Here is a 15,832-nt window from a genome sequence, read left to right as displayed (position 1 = left end):
AAAAAAGCTGGGTGTTGTGGCAGGCACCTGTAGTCCCAGTTACTTGGGAGGCTGAGGCAAGAGGATCGCTTAAGCCCAAGAGTTGTAGGTTGCCATGAGCTATGATGTCATTGCAGTCTACCAAGGGTAACAAAGTAAGATTCTGTCTCAAAAAAAAAAAAAAAAAGTTGAGCTGTAACAGATGAACCTTATTCAGATACCTTAAGGACAGAGTTACAGTTGAGAATCAGATGTGCTGGGCATTTAGCTAGGTCCTAGGGTAACAGTGCAGACCAACATTGCAGGCCTGAGCACTGCAGACCATGACTTTGCAGTCCTGCATGCTTAATGGCTGTAAGCAGAGTATGGACAAGAGAGCAGTAGTAGGTAAGAGAAGAGTGTTGTGAGAAAGCATGTTGGTATTGTGTAGACACTTGTTGGGTCAGTCTGGTCAGATGACGGGGGCTGCCGCCAAGAGGATCTTCTTCCTCCCTCCTGTGTCTGTCCCAGGTCAACTTGGGTTACTTGTGCCAGGCCTGTACCTCCCTCCTGCACAGCCGCAAGATGCTGCAGCACTACTTACAGGTAACCGAGCCCGAGTGCCCTGGAATGCCTCACTCTGGCTGCAGTGGGCTCCACCTTTATTTCCTGACTCCCCAGAACAAAAATGGAGATGGCCTCCCCTCAGCTGTCACCCCCCGAGTCCAGCGACCGCCCATCGCTCCTATAGCTACACCTGCTGCCCCTGTCTGCTGTTCCTCCAAGCAGCCCACTGCTGACACAGAGGCCTCAGAGCAGCGGGCCTTGCATACAGTCCAGTATGGCCTTCTCAAGATCCTGAGCAGGACCCTGGCAGCCCTGCGACACTTCACCCCAGATGTCTGCCAGATCCTGCTGGATCAGGTACTGGGTGCCACCATGTGGTGGCTCTACCACCTTCCCTGAGCTTTGAATGCTGTGTTGTGCTCTGATCCCCTCTGCTCTGCACTGAGCACTGCCTGGTGTCTTAGCTGGGTCCTAGGTCAGTCTCATCTTGCCTCGTAGTCCCTGGACCTTGCTGAATACAACTTCCTGTTTGCCCTGAGTTTTACCACCCCTACCTTTGACTCTGAAGTAGCCCCCTCCTTTGGGACCCTTCTGGCCACAGTGAATGTGGCCCTCAACATGCTTGGAGAGGTAAGTTGGGTACTGCCAGACTCTGCCCTGAACCCACTGTTCTTTAGTCTGCCACCACCTAGCTAACCTTGGGCATGTTATTATGACCTTCCTAGGGATAGAACCAGCCTAAAGATTAAATGAGGTCACCAATGTGCAGAAAACTCTCAGCAACTGGGAGCTGTTATTGTCAGCTTATTTTTTACTGCTTATTCTCTTCCTCTAGCTGGACAAGAAAAAGGAGCCCCTCACCCAGGCTGTGGGGCTCAGCACACAGGCAGAAGGAACAAGGACATTGAAGTGAGACCTCCTTTTGGGATCTAACAAGGGGCTGGGGCAAGCATGGGCCCACTGTTCTCTTGGTTAAATGGCTTTCCTTATACTTGTCAGCTTGGCTCTGTGCAACAGTGCCAACAGCCTGCCCTCCCTCCCAGGTCCCTCCTGATGTTTACCATGGAAAACTGCTTCTACCTGCTCATCTCCCAGGCAATGCGGTACCTTAGGGATCCAGCTGTACATCCCCGGGACAAGCAGCGGATGAAGCAGGAGCTCAGCTCAGAGTTGGTATGGATGGATACAGGGGGTTATGATTGGTGGAGCTCTTGCCTGGCTAGCTCCTGAGGGGTGGGGTGGTAATCCAAAAGCATTAGGCCTCATTGAGCTGCCTTTTTTTTTTTTTTTTTGTAGAGCACACTGCTCTCCAGCCTCTCACGCTACTTCCGCCGGGGAGCCCCCAGCTCTCCTGCTGCTGGCGTCCTCCCCTCATCACAAGCCAAGTCCACCTCTCTCTCCAAAGCCAGCCCTGAGAGCCAGGAGCCTCTTATCCAACTAGTGCAGGCCTTTGTCCATCACGTGCAAAGATAGGGCAGTGGCTTACTGCCCACCTACCATTCTCCAGCACTGTTGCCCCAGATGGTGGGAGTGTTTTGGCTGCTGGGGCCTGTCTGCAACAGAGAGCAGATCCAGTCACCCCCTCCCCAGAGCGGCCATGACTCCAGCCACCTACCTGCTGACATTATTTTTATAATAGATGAAGATGTCAACAGAAGGGGCAGAGAGCCAAGAGCCCCTTGTGCTCAGGCTGTCGAATTCAAAATGCCCCCAAAGAATTGAATTCCTTTCCTTTGAGCATTCCCCACAGCACTTTGCTGGCCCAGGGAGAGGCAGGAGCTGGTGTACAGCTGTCCAGGAGGGAGACTCTATGCAGGGGGTTAAAAATCTGTTTTCCATGATCTGTTCTGGCAGTTTTTTTGGTAATACTGTGGTCTATTTATACATATATTAAAAAATACTGTTTATAGACAACTGTGTCACATGTAACTAAGGCCTGGAAATGACAAGCCACCTCACAGAGTCTTGAAGAGTAGTCTCCCTAGGCAAAAGGCCCAGGTGGTGACTTGGGGAAGGCAGGATCTCTATGAATGGTTGACTCATCCTCAGGGAGATGGGTGTGCTGGGTGGTTGTTGTTAGATGTTCCTTTTATTGTCCTGTCTGTGAACTCCAATTTGCCCAGCTGGCTGAGCTCTCTCAGGTGTAGCTTTCTTGAAGCTCTGCACCTTCCTGTCTATAGCTGTGTCTCTACCTTCCTCATCCCCCTCTTCAGAAGCCCAGCCAGCTGTTGGCTTCCTTAGCACTTAAGTCAGAAAGTGCTAGGCCCCACTAAGGGCTATCTAGAGGTTTCTAGAATTAGGCTGACCTGGGCTTGGGTCTCTGCATGGCCACTTGCCAGTTGTGGTATCTTGAGGTGGTGACTGTCTTGCTCATCTTTCCTCATCTGTAAATTGTGGATGCCCAGGACAATGTGAGAACACAGGCATGTGAGGCTCCATGTCAGATCAGCAGAAAGTACTGACAGCTACCAATTACTTGAACTTAAACTGTCAGGTGGGTTCTGTAGTCCACTTCACAATCCACCCACGTTTAGAAATGTTTTTCTTAAGAATGAAATGTTTTCTTTTCTTATGCATGTGACAGAGTTTCACTATGTCGCCCTCAGTAGAGTGCCATGGTGTCACAGCAATCTCAAACTCTACGGTTTAAGCGATTCTCTTGCCTCAGCCTCCCAAGTAGCTGGGACTACAGGCACCTGCCACAACGCCCAGCTGTTTTTCTTGTTTCACTTGTCATTGTTTAGCTGGCCTTGGCTGGGCTCGAATCCCCCAGCCTTGGTGCATATGGCGAGCGCCATAACCACTGTGCTATGGGCACTGAGCCAGGAATGAAGTGTTTCCTGTGCAGCTTCATGTCTGGGAATAGCAGTGCTCCCTGAGGCACAGGCTCCGCGTCAGGAAGGGATTGCTGGAAAGGCTACAGGTCCCACCTTGGAGCTGGCCTTTTAACCTTCACTAGTATATCTTAGGGGGCCAGCTGCTGACCACCCTTACACTGTAGGTCACCCCACCCAGAAAGAGTGGGGCAAAGCCAAGTCTTCCCTTCCCTTTCCCACCTGCAGGGCTGGCCCCTGATAGGAGCCCAGGCAACTCGCACACAGGAGGGTTTATTATTTGTCGTTGGCTAGAGAGCAAGCAGACAGGCAGAAGTAGAAACACCAGTTAAAAAGTGAGTGTGAAGAGGTGAAGGCTGCAGCCACCAGGCTTGGTTGAGCCCCCTGTGAGGGGGATGGGGCAGGGTAGCACCAAAAGATGCTCTTCCCTCCCCCTAGAGCCCTGCCTATTTCACCTTTTCCCCTGTGCTGCTTTTGGCAACTAAGAGCAGGGGCTCTCTTCTTGCCAAGGATACCCCAGGGCTTCCTAGGTCTGTCTGTGGCTGCCCCCACCCTGGACTAGGTGCCACGTGCAGCTGCTGCAGGCAGCCCCCCTCCTTAGCAGAAGCCAAGAGAGCTGGGGTGCTCGGGAGGTGCAGGCAGGGTTGGGGGCTCCAGAACCACAGGTCAGAAGCAGGATCGGGGTAGGGCAGGGACATTCAGCCTCTTGGGTTCCCTCACAGCTGACGGGACAAGGGCAGAACTCAGTGAAGTAGTCTCCCCACCCTGAGCAGCTGTATCGCCAGCAAACAAGATAAGTGGCCAGGCTATGCCTGTCCTTTCCTGCCAGGCCAGAAAAGGCAGGGGCTGAGAGGTGGCCTGTCTAGCTAAGCAGTTCCAAGTAGGTGACAGGGACCTTGCCCTTCTTGTTGCCTCTCTCACCGATGAGCCAGTCAGGATCCATGCCAGGTAGGCTGTAGACAGTGATGAGCTGTAGAAGGATGGTAGAGAGGGAAGGTCATGCCCCAACTAGGGGAAGAGGTGGCTCCAAGAGTAAGTGGGGACAGACCTGCCACCTCCCAGTGATGAGGACATCTGTACCTTCAGTGGCAGTGTCTACTGCCTCGCCTGCACTGCTGAGACCCAGTGGAGTAAGGATTACCTCCTTAGAGACAGATGCCCCTCATAAAGCCGTTGGGCTCACCATACCCACTGCCCACCCTTCCAGGCTCTGTGCACCCAGTCCTGGTTCCCTGGCAGCACCTCACAGCCCATGCCTGCCCTCTCTGTGGTACCAGGCCCACCTCATCAGCCAGCAGGGCCAGCTCACTGCTGTCAGCAGCCTCGTAGTCGTAGAGCACCCGGGCTTTGCGGGTCCCACTGGCAGGGGGCACCACCTCCTCCAGGCATAGTGCAGCCTCCCCTGGAGGAGCCAGGCTGGGCACAGAGGCCACCACAGGCATAGTGGCTGCAGTGGTGGTGGGTGAGGTGCTGCTCAGGGGCGGGGAGGCAGGCTCTGTGGTGCCCACGAAAGTGCCTGGGAATCTGGAAAGGAGGGAGCACCTCAGCAAGTGGGAGTCATACCCACAAGGGAGTCCTCCAGGCCCCAACAGATACTCCAAAGGCAAGAGCCCCTCCCCAGTCCCATCCTCACTACTCACATGGCACCCTGGGAGCTGGCAGCACAAAGGGAAGAGCAAAGCAAGAGTGAGATGGTCCTGTTCCCAAGCTCCACACCCCAGGCATTCTCTAGAAACTGCTCTCAAAGCCCCAGGGGACTTGGCAGTTACCAAGTCTAGCCACCTCACCCACATGCAAATTGAGGGTGAGCCCAGAGTGGGTTCCAGGCACAGCCCTCCAGTCAGGCTCTGTGTGTTGGGGAGAAGGCCCTTGCCCACTGGGCCTGGGAGTGGGGGCATCACACACATACCTGCCCAGCTGCTTCTGTAAGTCCAGCATATGGCGGTAGCACTGTGCGTAGTATGTTGTCTGAGACTTGACAAACTCGTGTAGGCAGCGAAGGTGGTTTACCTGTGGGGATCAGGCCAGTGCCGAGGTCAACTTCCTGCCCCCAAGATGAGCAGAACCTCAGGGGACAAAAAAATTTCTCTACAGTAGTCCTTTGCTGGATCCTGGCCCAACACTCTAGTGTGTTCTGTCCCAGACACCTGTCCCACTGGGGGATAGATACCCTACCCTGTGGCATTTGCTCTATGAAGGCCCCTCCAGTTGTGCTAAGAGTCATCCTCAGAGATGCAAGGCCAACACTGTCCTGCTCACCTCCTGAATACATTCACTCCTGCTTATAGGTGGGTTTACTGGGGGCAGGAGGGCAGAACTCACGTGAGTGCTACTGATTCCCTCAAGCAGGAGACGGGTCACTTCTGCCTGCCGGTCAAACTCCGTCTGGGCCACTCGGAGCTCCTGCTCCGCCTGGGCAGGGCAGGGAAGGGCAGATCTGAGTGCACACATCACCTACCCAACTCCCCTTCCCCTAACCTTCCCCTGTACCCTGAGGAGCAGCCTGTTACTTCCCCGGGGATGCAGAGAGACATCTGGGTCTACCTGACTCCACACCCGGAGCTCTGACCCCTGCAGAAGCTAGACCCCCCTCAGGACTCCTAGGGGCAGCCAAAGTGACAGACTTTCCATCCCCCACCCATCAGGAAAATCCACCTAGCAAATGCCTCCCAAAGGCAACTCCCTTCAGAGGGCAAGTAGTCCCCTCTTCCCCCAATAGTACCCCCAGTGGATGTAGGGCAGAGCCCACAATAGCAGGTATGCCTGGATCTGGGCCCCATCCCTGCTTCCCCCAAGACTCAACTCACCTTGTCCACCTCATCATTCCAGAGCTGCGGAGACCACAACAGGATTGGTCAGCAGGGGAGGGGAGGACAGCCAGACCTGAGCCCATGCCCCAACCCAGCTCCCAGAAGCCCTAGTCTGCCCACTGTGTCCCACTACGTGCCCCACCGTGCCCCACTACCCTCCTAGCTCAACCAGGAGCTGAGGCTAGGGCAAGGCCCAGTGTGAGAACAGGGTGCCACATGCAGGGTGGGGACAGCCAGCTGGGAAGTCTTGCCTGGTTTCTATAACAGTGTCAGCCCCTATCCGAGTGGGTTCTCAAGAGAGCCCAAGTGTTCCCCCACACCACCTTGACTCTTGGCTAAGGCTACTGGGCTAGGAGGAAGGATGGTGTGACCCTGGGCCAGTCACTGAACCTTTCTGTCCTCCAGCAGAGAAAGGCAGCCTTGTGCCTGAGTCACACCCAGGTTCAGTGGCAAAAGAAAAAAACAGGGCAGTCTCCACCCTCCAAGATGTTTCTCCTTCCACGCAGCCCAGCGAGGCGGGCGGGAACAGGGAAGAGTCATCCAAGGTCTAAAAAGGCCCCCCCTCTCCTGCTATGACTTAAGAGGCCCACTGCTCCTGCCCACATCTGGTGATCCGACCTAAGACAATAACCTGGAATATGGAATATGAACACAGGCCATCCCATATGGCCGTCCATGTGGACAGCCCACCTGAACCCCAGTGCTGCTTGGAAGTCCACAACCAGGAGCAGTCTGCACCTGTGCAGCACCGGATGCCCAGTGGTGGGCTGAGAGCACACTGGGTTAGTGCTGTTGAGGGACAGTCGCCCAGCCGTGGAACAACCACACCGGTAATAGCAGCATGCTCATGATGGGCCAGGCCCCAAGGGTCTATGTGTGAGGGCACTGCCTTCAGAGCCGTGGGAGGGACACAAAAGGCGCAGCTTTGGTTTTGACAGGCATGAGGGAGGGATGCGACTGGCCTAGTTCCCACTAAACAGTAAATACCAAACATCTCTACAAAGCTGTAAAAACAGACACCAAGACACATGAAGCCTTCTTGACCCATCCTCTCCCCGCTACCCAGGCTTGGCGCAGCTGTAGGGCCCACTGACCTCCCAGGCCATCTCCTTTGCCTCTCAACACCTAGCATATGTCCTGGCCACCTATCACTAGGGTCCTGTGAACTCAGGAAAGCCAGGCCTTCCTGTGCCCTCAGGGGCTGCACAGGGCATAGGATTCGCAGGTAGGGAGGTGGTGGGGGTAGCCACAGCAAGACTCCCAGGGCCCCTGGAGAGGGGACAGTTGCTGTCCTAAGTCCACTATGCTTCTCAGTGCAGCCACCAGAGCCATCACTGCCATTGATGGGGGGAGAAGCAAGTCCCACCACATGGTCACAGAGCAGGGGGCCAGGCCAGGGGAGAGGTGAGGCTGCAGCTTCTTCCTCCTCTCAGGCTAGCGGGCAAGGTGTACAATACCCTTAACTTACCCTGCCTTACCACTGGCTCCAGCTCCAGAGCACTCAGGGCCAGTGGTGCAGGGGAAAGGGGACGCAGCCTGGTGGGGGTTGGGGGGCGCTTACCGAGGAGGCGCTGGCCGAGAGAATGTAATTACGAGGTCTAGTCTCCTGAAAGTCAGGCACCGTCTGGCGGGGAACAGAGTTCATGGGGGAAGGGGTCACCCTGGGCCAAAGCCAGGGCCGGGGCCAGGGCCAGAAGCCAGAAGACTGCCCCAGAGTCTCCTACAAGGACATGTCAGGAGGCCCCAGCCCCAAGGACAGGAGGACACAGACAAATACAACACAAAGCCCCTTCTCCTGACTCCAGCTGCCTGGAAAAGAGGAGGGCCTAGGGACTCCAAGTCCAGACAAAGACCAAGTGGGGGGGGGGGCACGAGAGCAGATACTACAAGGAGAGGGCCAATGGCTGCTGTCATAGTCCTTGCCTCTGGGCAAGCCACAGGCTGGGCCCCGCCCTACTCAGGAACCATGGCCCCCTCCTCCCTGGATCAGTCACATTCAGATGCCCCAGTGAGCCCCAGAGTCCCCAAAACAAAACCCGTCCTGTCCCCACCACAGCTTTCTCCATCCCAGAACCTCCACACACCACATCTCTCACTCCTGCATTGAGGGGCAGGCCCCCTCCCCCACAATGAGGGTAGACAGATGGATGCATGGACGGACAGAGTGACAAGGCTTTCAACATTTGCAAAAAGCTGATTCCAGGCTCCAATGCCTGGCATCCCCCCTAAACCAGAGACTCTCCATGGTTGAGGCTCTGGTGAGGAGACCAGCTGCTTGCAAAATGCCCCGAGGACGTGGGTGGCCACAGCACTGTGGGCCCACGGGCGAGATGGGCAAACCAGAAGCAGCACAGCACATGGGACAGGTATACTCACATCTCCCTCACACTGAGCCAAGTTACCCAAAGCAGAACAGAAAGGAACAAAAACAAAGAGTTAGTGAGTCCACAGTGCAGGCGGGAAGAGGCCCCCCAGGCCCTGGCAAGGCTAGGTGGACGGGGGATGGATGCACACAGCCCTCCCTCTGGCAGGAGTCTTGAGGGGGTGTATGTGTGTCTGGGGGGCAGATGTGGGGCTTGAGTCCTCTGGGATGCTGTTCCTGGTACTGCAGGTCCTAGCTCTGGAGGGCATGGCTTGGCCTACCTCAAAGGCATGAGGGTGTTGGGCCCAGCAAGTGAGGAAGAGGCCACATCACTGCAGTGGCTAAAGAAAGGTTCCTGTCACCTGGCTGTTGGAGGAAGAGTTTGTTCTGGCTGAGTTACTCCAGAGAGGCTGTCTAGCCCGAGTTGATAGGGGAGACTGTCCCGTCTAGATGACTTAGAAGAGGTCATGCCAAAGCCACAAATCATCCTAGGTAACCCTAAGACTGGACCAGCTGAGCCCTATCCTCTGATCTAGACCCCACACACCTGAATGAGCTGAGCTGTGCCCATAGCTCTTGTTAGGGAAGTTCAGGGCCGGTTGTGGCCCCACAGCCCCGCCTCACTATAGGAGGGGAATGCAAGGAAGATTTGAGGCCAGGGCCGTCATGGGCATCTAGGAGCTGGGCAGAAGGCTGGGGAGGCATGGGTGGCAGTCTCTCTAGCATGTCCAAGGCCTAAGAATTCCTTCTGTAGAGTGTGAGGTGGCCTTTAGACTCCTATACCCTATACCATGTGAGTACACCCTAGCATGCCAGGAGCAGGCTTGCCCTCGGGCCCAGCTCCCCCAATCCTGGGCTAGCCCCAGTCAAATTGTCCCTTGCTATGTCCATTGGCCCAGCCAGACTGAATCGGGTTCAATGAGCTGGGAGAAAAAGAGGAACTGGAACAGCCCAGTTCCCATCTAGTCTCATGGGGCTGCGTGATAGGGCCCTTCAGACTCACCCCTGAGCAGTGGGCAGTCCAGCTCTGGGGCTCTCCACACCATGGTGGCTGTGCCTGAGCACAGGGCACCCTGGGCCCAGCATTTAAATAGCAGGTAGGGATGTTAGTAAGGGGGAGCCATGGCTGGGCAGAGCCAGGGACAGAGCAGAGCATCTAGGAGGGGAGGGCAGGGCAGGGGCATGCGAGAGACTCCAGCTGGCTGTCTTGTGGAGAATGTGACACCTGTACCAACGTGGGGGCGCTGCTGGTGCATCTACCCCATAAATGTCTGCTCTGGGACCCAGAGTTCTGGGGTCACCAGGGTTCCCTTTGGGGTAGAGGCAGAGAAGCGTGACCTGAGAAGCTAGCCCAGCCCAGTGCCCCCGGCCAAGCCTCTCCAGCCAAGGAGAGGGAGTGGGGTCATGCTGAACACCAGGTCTCTTTACATCCCAGCAGAGCCTGGGGCCAAGAGGCCAGCAGGGACACCTACCGTAGCTTTGGCTTCTGCGGCCTTGGCCCTCTTCAGCCGTGCTTTGCAGGCATCCAAGTCCAGACGCCGGTTCTGGAGGAGCCGCCTCTCCTTCTGTAGAGCAGGGCAACAGTGAGACTCCGGGCAGCCCTGAGAGTCCCCTAGCTGTGGCAAGAATGGCCCATGGGCTGTTTGGTCAAAACAGGGAAACTGAGGCCCAGAGATGGGAGGTTACGCCAGGTCATTAGTCCACAGGAACCACCTCTATAAAGGCCCCAGGAGCTCTGGGTCCCCAGCAGGAGAAAAATTCTATGTTGGAAGGATCTGAGGAGGGGGTTGCCGTGGTTACCAGGAGGCAGAGTGGTCCCAAGTCCCTCACCGATATAGTCTTCCAGTCCCCTTCCAGGAAGTTACGCAGGGGAGTGAGGAAGTTGACAGAGGCCATGTGGATAAAATCCCTCTCTGCAGCTCCCAGGCGCTTTTCAGCTTCTGACACTTTGATTAGTGTCTTCCCTGAGAAAACAGAGTTGAAGGGTGAAGAGGATCAGGCTCAGGCTGCTCTGATCCACAGGCAGTAGGGGAGAACTGAGCAGAAGACATGCTGAGGAGGAAAGAGCAGGGTGTTCAGTGTAGGATAATATGTCGTGCAAAAAGTGAAAGCAACCTACATAGCCATCAACTGGGGACCAAAAAAAAATTAGTGAGACAGCCAAACTATGAGATGCCATGTAGCCAGAAAGAAAGGCGGGGGAGGCACTAGGTGCTTGTATCTCAGTGGTTAGAACACGGGCCTTTTACACTAGGGGTGGCAGGTTTGAACCTGGCCTAGGCCTGTTTAACAAAAAACAAAACAAACAAAAAAAAAGAATGGGTGTTAGGCAAGCCCTGCTGGCTCACAGCTATAATCCCAGCACTTTGGGAGTCTGGGCAGGAGGATTTCTTAAGGCCAGCAATTCTGGCTCGGCGCCTATGGCTCAAGTGGCTAAGGCGCCAGTCACATATACCTGAGCTGGCGGGTTCAAATCCAGCCCAGGCTACCAAACAACAATGATGGCTGCAACCAAAAAATAACCCAGCGTTGTGGCAGGCGCCTGTAGTCCAAACTACTTGGGAGGCGGAGGCAGGAGAATCGCTTGAGCTCAGGAGTTGGAGGTTGCTGTGAGCTGTGATGCCACAGCACGCTACCCAGGGTGACAGCTTGAGGCTCTGTCTCAAAAAAAAAAAAAGGCCAGCAGTTCCAAGACCAGTTTGAACAACATGGCAAGACCGCCATCCCTACAAAAAATAAGGTTAGCTGAACATCTTGGCAGGTACCTGTAGCCCTACCTACTGGGCAGGCTGAGGCAGGAAGACTACCTGAGTCCAGGACTCAAAGATGGCCTGGGCAACAGAACAAGACCCTGTCTCAGAAAAAAATCAATTAAAAAAATCTAGGGCAGAGGACTGAACTTCCAGAATGACAGAGAAGAGCTCAACAAATCTGATGCCAGACAAAACTGTCAGAAACATCCCTTTCCAAACTCTGGAAATCAACCAAAGGCAAACAAAGCAAAAAGTGACTGGATTGGAGATGCACCCATCTCCTCACGTTCTGTGCTTCTATAGCTCTACCAGGCTGGGCAATCTGTGAGGCTGGCAGTTCTGCTGTTAGAGGGAGCTGGCTTGATTTGGAGCCAAAGCACAGAAAAACCCAAGGGAGTGTGGGCAACGCCTGTGGCTCAAAGGAGTGAGGCGCCAGCCCCATATCCCATATACCTGAGGTGGAGGGCTCAAACCCAGCCCCAGCCAAAAACTGCAAAAAAAAACCAAGGGACTGCATTGAAAACAATAGTTTCAATAGCAAAGAATAGGGAAAAACCAATATTGTAGCTAACCTGAAGTTGGAATACTGGTCAGAACAAGGAACACAGCTGCCAGAAATCTAACAGGTGATCTAGGAAATATAGTGACAGCAGGCCTTGGTAAACTCCTGGGCACCTCTGGTGGTCTGGAACGCTGTCCCTATGTGTAGCATGCTCAGGACAGAAGCAGAATCCAGCTATATGCTCATTCTGGGCTGAGCAGGAAACTTTGTACACTCTAAGAGTTAAAGCTGGGACAGACATAGAAGCTGCCTGAACTTGAAATGTGCTCCCCAAATCACAGAACAAATTTACTTACAACATTTGACTAATCACTAGCTGATCACTAACATATATATATTCATCCAGGGGTAACCTCTACATTGCTAAGTTTAAGCTAAACTTAAAAGGAACATTTAAAAGGGAGGAAGGGGAGGAAGAGACATCAACAGCTGCACACTCTAGAGGACACAGGCTCTACAGCTCAGGCAAGTCTCTAACAAACAAACAGCCACCCCCGGAGGGATCAGAATATAGAGAGCTGGCAGCACCTGAAGCTCAGTGGGTAGGGTGCCGGCCACATACACAGAGGATGGCGGGTTGGAACCTGGCCCAGGCCAGCTAAAGAACAATGACAACTGCAACAACAACAACAAAAATAGCTGGCATTGTGGCAAGCACCTGTAGTCCCAGCTACTAGGGAGGCTGAAGCAAGAGAATTGCTTGAGCCCAAGAGTTTGAGGTTGCTGTGAGCTGTGACGCCATGGCACTCTACCCAGGGCAACATAGTGAGACTCTGTCTCCGAAAAAAAAAAAAAAGGATACAGAAAGCTGCACTGCTATAACATACTACATGAAATGTCTAGATTTCAATAAAAAAAAATTATGAGATATACAAAGAAGTAGGAAAATGTGGCTCAAACACAAGAAAAAAGCAATAGACACTGTCTCAGAAGAGACTGAGATGTTACACTTAGCAGACAAAGAATTTCTAAGCAGCTATTATAAGTATGTTCAAGGAAACTAATAGAAACTATGATGAAAGAACTAAAGGAAAATATGATGACAATGAATCATCAAATAAAGAAATAAAAATTATGAAAAAGAATCAAATGAACATTCTGTAGTTGAAAAGAACAATAACTGAAATGAAAAATTCACTAGCAAGGCTCAACAGAGATTTGAACAGGCAGAAGGAAAAATGAGCAACCCTGAAGACAAATCCATAGAGATTAATAGGCCAGGCGCAGTGGTTCACGCCTATAATCCTAGCACTCTGGGAGGCTGAGGCAGGTGGATAATTTGAGCTCAAGACCCCATCTCTCCTAAAAATACAAAACTAGTTGGGCGTTGTGGTGGGTGTCTGTTGTCTCAGGTACTTGGGAGGCTGAGGCAAGTGAACTACATTTTATGATATATATATTGTACTTCAATAAAAATAATGTAAGGGTGGCGCCTGTGGCTCAGTGAGTAGGGCACCAGCCCCTTATACCTGGCCAAACTGCAACAAAAAATAGCCAGGTGTTGTGGTGGGTGCCTGTAGTCCCAGCTACTTGGAAGGCTCAGGCAAGAGAATCACCTAAGCCCAAAAGCTGGAGGTTGCTGTGAGCTGTGACACCAGAGTGAGACTCTGTCTCTAAAAAAAAAAAAAAAAAAAAAATTGCAGCTACTTGGGAGGCTGAGGCAAGAGAATTGCCTAAGCTCAGGGGTTGGAGGTTGCTGTGAGCTGTGTGATGCCATGGCACTCTACCAAGGGTGATGGAGTGAGATGCTATCTCAAAAAAAATAATAATAATAATTTTAAAAAATAATGAATGAAAAAGATTGAGGTGGCTCTGTAAGTGCTACAGTGAACAGGTATATGACACCAAGTCAAAAAGTCAAGTTGCAGAACAGCTCACACATAGTATAATCCCATCAAAACTGGTTAAGGGAAGATTCCATTTTTACTGTCTTTTTCTGCATCAATTGAGGTTTTTACATTTAGAATGAATTCAGACATTATTTCCATATACATATTTTTTGAAACAGAGTCTTACTCTGTCACCTTGGCTACAGTGCAATGGCATCAGCCTAGCTCACAGCAACCTCAAACTCCTGGGCTCAAGTGATCCTCCTCCCTCAGCCTCCCCAGGAGCCCAACATAACAACAGGCTAATTTTTCTGGGGTTTTCTTTTTTTTTTTTTTTGGAGACAGAGCCTCGAGCTGTCACCTTGGGTAGAGTACTATGGCTTCATAGCTCACAGCAACCTCCAACTCCTGGGCTCAAGCAATTCTCCTGCCTCTGCCTCCCAAGTAGCTGGGATTACAGGAGCCTGCCACAACACCCGGCTATTTTTTGGTTGCAGCCATCATTGTTGTTTGGCGGGCCTGGGCTAGATTTGAACCCGCCAGCTCAGTTATATATGGCTGGCGCCTTAGCCACTTAAGCCACAGGTGCCAAGCCTTTTTCTTTTTTTAGAAACAGAATCTTACTTTGTCACTCTCGGTAGAGTGCCGTGCTGTCACAGCTCACAGCAATCTCCAACTTTTAGGTTTAGGCAATGCTCTTACCTCGGCCTCCCAAGTAGCTGGGACCACAGGTGCCCACCACAATGCCCAGCTATTTTTTTGTTGCAGTTTGGCTGGGGATGGGTTCGAACCTACCATCCTCGGTATAAGGGGCTGGCACCCTACTTACTAAGCCACAATTTTTCTGTTTTTTTTTTTTTTTTTTGCAGTTTTTGGCCAGGGCTGGGTTTGAATCCACTACCTCCGGCATATGGGGCCAGTGCCCTGCTCCTTTGAGCCACAGGTGCTGCTCAATTTTTCTGTTTTTTTTTTTTTTTTTTTGAGACGGAGCCTCAAGCTGTCCCCTTGGGTAGAGTGCCGTAGCATCGCAGCTCACAGCAACCTCCAACGCCTGGGCTCAAGCGAGTCTCTGCCTCAGCCTCCCAAGTAGCTGGGACCACAGGTGCCCGCCACAACACCTGGCTATTTTTTGGTTGCAGCCATCATTGTTGCTTGGCAGGCCCGGGCTGGATTTGAACCCACCACCTTAGGTGTATGTGGCTGGCACCTTAGCCACTTGAGCCACAGGCGCCGAGCCAATTTTTCTGTTTTTATTAGAGACAGAATTTCGCTCTGGCTCTGGCTCTGGCTGACCTAGAACTCCTGAGTTCAAGCAATCCACCCATTTTGGCCTCCTGGGAGTGCTAGGATGATAGGTATGAGCCACTGAGTCTAGCCTATTTATTTATTAAAAATAAATAAATGAAGGAAGAGAGAAAAAAATCAGACACTGTGACCCCCAGTCCTGGGCTATGAGGCCTCCTCACCGTAAGGAGTGGTAGGCCCCAGCTCACTGGCTGCCTCTGCCATGTACTGAGCCAGCAGCTCCCCGTTGGTGACCCGCGAGGGGACCTTCCTGTCCAGCTTCTCATACAGGAACTCCTCCACTCGAGCACCTGTCAGGAGACAGCAGCCAAAGCCACAGGGCTCTGTAGTCTAAGCCCAGTAATGACAACCATGGTGACAGACATAGACCCAGATCAGGCCCTGCCCATAGACACATCCAGCCTAGTAACTTCCAGAATAATTTCTTATTATGCCCATCTCAGCCCTATGAGACTGGCATTATTAACCCCTCATTCCACAGAAGAGAAGGTTAAGACTCAGAGATAGGAAGCACCTGCTGGAAACACACAGTTGGCAGAGATGGGGCTGAAGTCAAAGCCCATCCACTTCCCCTACATTAGTACAAAGGCATGACAATTAAGTTCGCAAACTCATCCTAGAAAAAGTGCTACATACCTCATTGCTAAATATTACTATGGTCACCTTCAAAGTACTCCCCTTGGGAAGCTGTGAACCAATGCCAGCACCTAGTCCACCCTTCAAAGCAATTTTGGAACTCTTTTTCTGGAATGGCCACCAGAGATGTCATCGTTTTACCCTTCATATCCTGAATGTCATCACAATGTTTTCCTTTCAATATTTCCTTTATCTTCAGGTAAAGAAAAAAGTCAT

The 15,832-nt window shown here is 52.6% G+C and overlaps 2 protein-coding genes across 2 annotated transcripts in view; one reads left to right on the top strand and one right to left on the bottom strand.

The window, feature by feature from the left end:
• The window catches only part of NUP188 (nucleoporin 188), a gene marked incomplete at its 5' end in the record, with an annotated part of 58,543 nt that extends 56,104 nt beyond the window's left edge, over positions 1-2,439 (top strand). Inside the window, 6 exons of the mRNA XM_023516099.1 lie at positions 490-564; positions 640-882; positions 1,024-1,155; positions 1,361-1,434; positions 1,569-1,698; positions 1,822-2,439. Of these exons, the coding sequence (XP_023371867.1) occupies positions 490-564; positions 640-882; positions 1,024-1,155; positions 1,361-1,434; positions 1,569-1,698; positions 1,822-1,998 (831 nt within the window). The remainder of the gene's footprint in view (positions 1-489; positions 565-639; positions 883-1,023; positions 1,156-1,360; positions 1,435-1,568; positions 1,699-1,821) is intronic.
• Positions 2,440-3,616: 1,177 nt separating this feature from the next.
• Positions 3,617-15,832, bottom strand: part of SH3GLB2 (SH3 domain containing GRB2 like, endophilin B2) — a 19,268-nt gene continuing 7,052 nt past the window's right edge. Inside the window, exons 3-11 of the mRNA XM_012808255.2 lie at positions 15,142-15,270; positions 10,362-10,495; positions 10,004-10,096; positions 7,731-7,793; positions 6,167-6,190; positions 5,682-5,771; positions 5,269-5,369; positions 4,643-4,883; positions 3,617-4,329 (exon numbers count right to left, since the gene is read on the bottom strand). Of these exons, the coding sequence (XP_012663709.1) occupies positions 4,222-4,329; positions 4,643-4,883; positions 5,269-5,369; positions 5,682-5,771; positions 6,167-6,190; positions 7,731-7,793; positions 10,004-10,096; positions 10,362-10,495; positions 15,142-15,270 (983 nt within the window). The 3' untranslated portion in view covers positions 3,617-4,221. The remainder of the gene's footprint in view (positions 4,330-4,642; positions 4,884-5,268; positions 5,370-5,681; positions 5,772-6,166; positions 6,191-7,730; positions 7,794-10,003; positions 10,097-10,361; positions 10,496-15,141; positions 15,271-15,832) is intronic.

Source organism: Otolemur garnettii, unplaced genomic scaffold (genome assembly GCF_000181295.1).
Source record: "Otolemur garnettii isolate 467f Iridium unplaced genomic scaffold, OtoGar3 scaffold00087, whole genome shotgun sequence".
Taxonomy (NCBI): Eukaryota; Metazoa; Chordata; class Mammalia; order Primates; family Galagidae; genus Otolemur; species Otolemur garnettii.
Note: the sequence above shows the minus strand (reverse complement) of the source record. Positions and strands in the feature narration are given on the sequence as shown.